General features: G+C 37.3%; 1 protein-coding gene across 1 annotated transcript; it reads left to right on the forward strand.

The window, feature by feature from the left end:
• The first annotated feature begins 3049 nt into the window (after window positions 1-3049).
• Window positions 3050-6796, forward strand: LOC149158964 (endoglucanase 20-like). Its single transcript, XM_089434138.1, has 8 exons — window positions 3050-3268; window positions 3377-3589; window positions 4482-4682; window positions 4769-4846; window positions 5163-5315; window positions 5392-5500; window positions 5651-5817; window positions 6401-6796. The coding sequence occupies exons 1-8, from the start codon at window positions 3050-3052 to the stop codon at window positions 6794-6796; spliced, it is 1536 nt and encodes a 511-aa protein (XP_089290264.1).
• The last annotated feature ends 232 nt before the right edge of the window (window positions 6797-7028 follow it).

Raw genomic sequence — 7028 nt, forward strand, 5'->3', positions numbered from 1 at the left:
TGTCCATAGCAGCACAAAACAAATGGAAAGTCTACCAAATGGATGTGAAATCAACATTCCTAAATGGAGTGTTAATGGAAGAGGTCTATGTGGAACAGCCTCTTGGATATGAGAAGAAAGGTGAAGAGCACAAAGTGTGCAAATTGAAGAAAGCTCTTTATGGGCTGAAGCAAGCGCCAAGAGCATGGTACAGCAGGATAGATTCATATCTATTGGATAATGAATTTGACAAATGTGAAGGAGAGCCCACAGTCTACATCAAGGAAAAGGATGGTAAAATTTTAATTGTCGTCTTGTATGTAGATGATGTTATTTTCACTAGAAATGATATTTATCTTATTGAGAATTTTAAATCAGTCATGAAGGATGAATTTGAAATGACTGACATGGGTTTGTTGAGATACTTCTTAGGCATAGAAGTAGATCAAAATGAAAAAGGAATTTTTATATCTCAAGCAAGATATGTAAATCAAGTTTTGGGCAGATTTAAGATGGAAGAATGCAAGGCAGCCATCACTCCCACAGTGATGGGATTAAAACTCAGCAGAGAGGACAGCAACAAGAATTTTGATCCTAGCTTATACAAAAGTATTGTGGGCAACCTTATGTATTTAACAGCAACTAGGCCTGATTTAATGTATGCTGTTAGTTTAATTTCCAGGTTCATGGAGAGGCCGAAGGAGGCACATTGGCAGGCAGCAAAGAGAATTTTGAGGTATGTCAAAGGTACCAAAATGTTTGGAATTTTATATAATGTCTCAGAAAGTTCAGACTTGGTTGGATACACTGATAGCGATTGGGCTGGAAGTGTAGATGATCGGAAGAGCACTTCCGGTTATGTATTTCATATGGGTTCAGGAGCCATCTCATGGGCTTCTAAGAAGCAGTCCATTGTAGCATTGTCTACAGCAGAGGCTGAATATGTGGCAGCTACAGCAGCAGCATGTCAAGCAGTGTGGATGAGAAGAATGTTGAGAAGCTTAGGCCAAGAGCAGGCAAAAGCGACAGTGATCTTTTGTGACAATAGCTCAGCTATTGCATTGTCAAAGAATTCAGTGTTTCATAAAAGAACGAAACACATTGATACAAGGTTTCACTACATCAGAGAATTGGTGAACAATGGAGAAATTGTCTTGAAACATTGCAGGACTCAAGAACAGGTCGCAGACATCTTGACAAAGCCATTGGATCGGAAAAGCTTTGAATTTTTGAGAAAGTGTCTCGGTATGACCGAATGCCCAGCTGTTGAAATTAAAGGGGAGTGTTGAAGTTATAATTTCAACGCAGCCGTGCGTTCTCACCCAAAACCACCAGCATGAAACCACAAACCACCCAGAAGCATATCGCACCGCTTTTCCGGAAAAGTTGTTTCCGTATTCTAGGTTCCGATGCGTTTTGGTGCTGGCACGTGGCTCTCGCCTGACGTAAGCAACTCTGACATATCGGGAGGTAAAGCCCAGCATTAAACTGCCTTCCGATATCCACTCCAGCCGTCCGATCTCCTTGCGTGTTGTCAGCCGTCGATCTCCGAAGCTGCATACGGGCCTGGGTCAATTCAAGTTTTGCGTGGAGTAAAAATTTATGCGTTGACTGCCGTAGGAGGAATTAAATGAAGTTTAATGTGTGTCGTAGTTTTGGTGGCGGCCTTTATTAAGAGGATGGGCATACGTCCCATATTTATTATATGTTTTAATTTTGGTTATGGGTGTATGTCCCATATGGCATACACATTTTTTTATATTTTCTTATAAACATGTTGTCATACGTTAAAACAAAAAATAGGTCTACGTGCTATAATAGTTTTTTAAGAGTAGTTCCTTTTTTTTTTTTTTTTTGATGTGGTAGCTACGCACGATAGTGTGTTTTGCTTTTGTAATTTGCACAGCAGTGCGTTATAGAAACGGAAATGTAATGCTTTGATTTTAGGTATTGAAGAACAAAGAGCTGTTTTGTAATATCCACAGCAGTGGAAAATCTGTGACTGCAACAGAGTTTATTTTGTGAATCCCTCTTTGCACAGAGGATGGAATTTGTATCAGTCTTTCAGTTTTAAATTAATAGAAATGTGTTGTGACTGTGTAATGGACTGTGTTCTGAGTTAATTTTTTTTGAAAAGAGGTTCTCTGCAAAAGATCCTGGACAGAGGAAACAGAGCATTGTCTCTGTGGTGTGTTTATTTTATTGGTTTTTGGTATTTTCTCCCATTGAAAAATACCCAACAATAATTCTGCTGATAATTTTATATAAAAACAAACCATATACATTTATAACAACAGACCATTATTCTATGGTTTACCATGTTGGCACAATTATAAGAGCGGATTCCGGCACCGCAACATCATTTTAGCCACTGATCCCGCGTAACTGTCGTTTGATTTGCAGCTGTTGTAAGTTACCATCGCAATGTCAAATGTATCATAAATACCATGAGTTGGCAATGTTGAATAAGGATATAAAGGTAATGATTGTGAGCATGTCACGACTGATAAGAAATCCATACTATTTCATGTTGTTACAGGGATGCGATGTCAGTGACAACGATTTTTCTGTTGCAGAAGCCATCCCTAAAAATTATACCATACACAGGTGTTCTGAAACGTTCAAAGAAAAACCCATATGATGTGGGGCATAATATAAGGACCGTTGAAATATCGGGCAACGAAAAGCAGTTTCATGTAAAACATCAAATCTGATGGATCAGGTATTATGTGATCCATCGGTCATGCCATTCAAAGCATCTAATCATTAAGACATCCACATGCCTCAAGTGTGAAGAAGAAATGTTGAATGTGATCGTTGCGGTTCGAAATAGAATACCCCTCCAATTTTGCAGGTTCAAAATGTCATGGGTATGTTATCTGCTGATCTTGTCAATTATATTTCTTACGACCTTCCCCAACTTCCTGAAACACGAGAACAGCATGATGCTTCTTTTCTTGAATTGCCTTCACAACCTTATTTCCATCCGGTCTCCCCCCGTTGTTTGCCATAAATCCTCGATATATACTTTGGAGAAATAAGCCCAAATCAGTAAACACTGTAATACAAAATGTCTGCGTTTTCTTTGGCTTTGCTGGTGTTCGTTTCTCTGGCCTTGAGCACATCAGGCTTTGAATATGGTACTGAAAATGTAGAAGCAATTGATTACCATGACGCACTGAGAAAAGCCATTCTGTTCTTCGAAGGACAGCGCTCTGGAAAGCTTCCTTCAACTCAACGAGTTACCTGGAGGGGAGATTCTGGCCTGTCAGATGGCAGGCTCGGGAATGTAATGAAATGAATTGATGGACTTAGGGCTTCGAATTGATGCAATTCAGTGGCTTTTGAGCAGAGTTCGTAATTTTCCTCTTGTGTTTTTTTTTCAATGATTTTGCAGGTAGATTTGACAGGAGGCTACTACGATGCTGGAGACAACGTGAAATTTGGATGGCCCATGTCTTTTACAGTGACCCTTCTTTCATGGGCTGCTTCTCAATATAGATCCGAGTTATCTCAGGCAAACCAGCTGGACTACTTGCTCCAAGCAATTCGCTGGGGCTCAAATTTTATCATGAAGGCCCATACAGCTCCTACTACTCTATGGACTCAGGTCTGGAAATATATATAGAAGGATGGATGGACATGTATGTTGTTGTTAACTAAATTCTAAATTTCTGAAGTTATTTTGAAATCTAACAATTATTTTGAAATCTAACAGATTGTGTTAAGTCGTTGAACTTATTTCGATGGTAGATTTTGAAAACATCTTGAAATCAAAAGAATAGCAACGACCCCAACAATCGATATTGCTATTATTCAGTTTATTTCCTTAATCTATAACTGGTCTAGATTCATTTAACTCTCAATTTATTATCGGAGACAGTGCAAATTTTTCTTCAAATTCTACACTCCAAAAAAAGGTTTAGACTTAGAGGGATTTGATTCCTCTAGGCCCATGAGATCCAGATTAAAATGGATCTAGACATTATTATTCATTTAGATATTTAGATCTAAATATTATTTATTTGGATCTAAGATAGACAAACTAAAAACTTACACATCTCGGATCTAAGATAGACAAACTAAAAACTTACACATCTCTCTTTCATACTGAGCTATAAATTGCACCTCTCCCCTCAATCAAAGTAATAGTGAAACCTAGGCGTAGGATTGTCCTTGAGAAATTGAAAAAACCTCTTTATCCTATTCAATAATGGTAAAAATGATATTAGATGAGTGATGATAATAAGGATCACCAGTGTTAGTATTTGTTTAGACCTGGACTTTATTTTTTTGGGTTAAATTGTGTTAGTATTTGTTTAGACCTGGACTTTATTTTTTTGGGTTAAATTTTAATTATAAAATAAAATAGACAAACAACAAACTTACACTATCTCTCATATTAAATTGTAAATTATACCTAGAAATGAGACTTAAGATTGTCCTTGAGAAATTAAAACTAACCTCTTTATCGTTTTCAATAATGGTGAAAATGATATTAGGTGGGCGATGGTAATAGCGATCACCAGTGTTGGGAGAGGCCAGAAGACATGGATACTCCTCGAACATTGTACCAGATCAACTCATCCTCTCCTGGAACCGAAGTGGCTGCCGATGCTTCTGCGGCTTTGTCTTCTGCAGCCATTGCCTTGGGCGAATCAAATTCTTCTTACTCCAAAAGATTACTTCGCCATTCTCGCCTAGTGGGTGCCTAATATTTATTTTAATTCATCATTTGTTTGCCATCTGGGTGTCTAGTATATCTTACTCTCTGGCCCTTTTCTTGCAGCTCTTTCAATTTGCAAACACATACCGTGCCTCCTACCAAGCCTCGTGCCCCTTCTACTGCTCCTATTCTGGTTTCCAAGTATGTACTCTGCATACAACTCCTGATGTCTAAAAGTTTACTGGGGAAATAAAATGTATGGTGTCAGTTTAATGTGTTTTTCATTTGGATTATATATTTTAGAATTTGATTAACAAAAATTAGGCTAAATAATTAATTTTTAAATTTTGTTTATTAAATTCTAAAATATTTTAAAAATTTAAATTATATATTTTAGAATTTGATTAACTAGAATTAAGTGAAATAATTAATTTTACTCTTTTTCATCAAATTCTAAAATATTTCAGAAATCTACTATTCAATTAAATTCAAATATTGACTAACTGCATTTCACTAGGACGAACTGCTGTGGGCTGCCACATGGCTTTATAAGGCAACGGGGAATCCATTTTATTCAAAATTTGCTTTGGATAACGAAGGATGGAGTGGCAGCGTCTCTGAATTCAGTTGGGATAACAAATTTGCAGGAGCTCAAGTACTCTTAGCCCAGGTCAATATTTAAAAATTGTTCTATTTTCATTTTTTTTAATTGTATTATAGTCTCAACGCGCTGTTTTTCTATATAGGAGTATCTGTCTGGCGATAATTCCTTGAAGAAATATAAAACCGATGCAGATTCCTTTATATGTGCCTTAATGCCAAAAAGTAGTACCGTGCAGATTCGGACAACTCCAGGTTTCGCTACTAAACATAACTGAATTCTTCAGCAAAGTTCATTTTAGTAAGGTTACCCGTTGAATTTCACATGCTTTAATTGGAAGAGTTAGCGAGAGTGAATGTGTATAATATTGCTTGAGTTTACAACTAATTACAGGAATTTTCCAGGCGGTCTTCTGTACACAAGAGACAGCAGCAATTTACAGTACGTAACTAGCGCTTCAAATGTAATGATTGTATACTCAGATATACTTGCCGATGCAAAGATTTCCTCAATACAGTGTGGCGGGGTCTCAATTTCGGTTTCAGATATTCGAAGTTTTGCAAAAAGTCAGGTAATTATATTGACTTCAAATAAAGTTTAACAATTGATTTCATTTTTATTTACAAGATTTAAGAATAGGCGAGTCTGGAGAGGTTACATGGTCAATTTCTAGATACTCTTCAGGTTAAACCAGAAGTCACATGGTCAATTCTCCTGAAGGCCTTTAAAATTAAACTCTAAGGGTTAGCTCAATTGGTTAAGTTTCTATTGTTAAGTATTTCTATAGAAAGGTTACATGGTCAACTCCTAAGCTCTAAAGGTTAGCTCAATTGGTCAAGTTTCCATTGTTAAGTATTTCTGTAAAGAGGTCACATGGTCAACTATCAAAAGATCACATGGTCAACTCCTAGACTCCCTTGGATTAAACTAGAAGTCACATAGTCAATTGTTAAATATTTCTATCTAGAGGTCACATGATCAACTCCTAAACGCCCTTGGATTAAACTAGAAATCACATGGTCAATTCTCCTGAACACTCTTAAACCAAAACCAAAACCAGACTTAAAATCTGCAATCCACTTAGCATAATAGACTTAATCCATCAATTATCATTAGGAAACTTGCAAGGTTTTTGATTTTATGGACTTAATCAGGTAGATTACATCCTGGGAAAAAACCCACTGCAAAGGTCGTATATGGTGGGGTTTGGAAGCCAGTATCCCCAACATCTTCATCATCGAGGTGCCTCCATTCCATCTATTCACGTAATGCCCAACAAGGTCGGTTGCAACGAGGGATACTCAGAGTGGTATAATAACAATTCAGCGAATCCAAACGTTCATGTTGGCGCTGTAGTTGGAGGACCTGATTCAAATGATCAATTCAATGATGTGAGGTCTGACTATAGTCATTTGGAGCCAACAACATATATTAATGCTCCCTTGGTTGGTTGTCTTGCTGGCCTGTTCCAGCAGACCCGGTACTCTACTGCTGCTAATTCTGATAAGTTATACCTCAATAATAACGAGGAGCAAACCGCATCGGAGTGAAGTTCAGCAGCCAAGATGTGTCCCTATGTATAACTGATGTAGTATAGTATAAGAATGTGATTGGGTCGCATAAATCTGATGCCCGTCTATATAATAATGGACTGCAGTTTCAAAGAACTTTGCAAATCTGTGTTCATGATTAAGGTTTATGTAAAATATTTATGAAATAATAATGTCAGAATATGGTCATGGATTTCTCACGTGGAGTGCAGTGAAGGTTATACAATTTATA

This window comes from Pinus tabuliformis, chromosome 5_2 (assembly GCF_031772625.1).
Source record: "Pinus tabuliformis cultivar Carrire ecotype Pingquan chromosome 5_2, CPIR1, whole genome shotgun sequence".
NCBI lineage: Eukaryota > Viridiplantae > Streptophyta > Pinopsida > Pinales > Pinaceae > Pinus > Pinus tabuliformis.

Coding starts and splice junctions, on each gene's coding strand:
- LOC149158964 (XM_089434138.1), top strand. CDS start 3,050: ATGTCTGCGTTTTCTTTGGCTTTGCTGGTGTTCGTTTCTCTGGCCTTG. Junction 5,316..5,391: donor CTCAAGTACTCTTAGCCCAG/GTCAATATTTAA, acceptor TTTTCTATATAG/GAGTATCTGTCTGGCGATAA. Junction 5,818..6,400: donor GAAGTTTTGCAAAAAGTCAG/GTAATTATATTG, acceptor GGACTTAATCAG/GTAGATTACATCCTGGGAAA.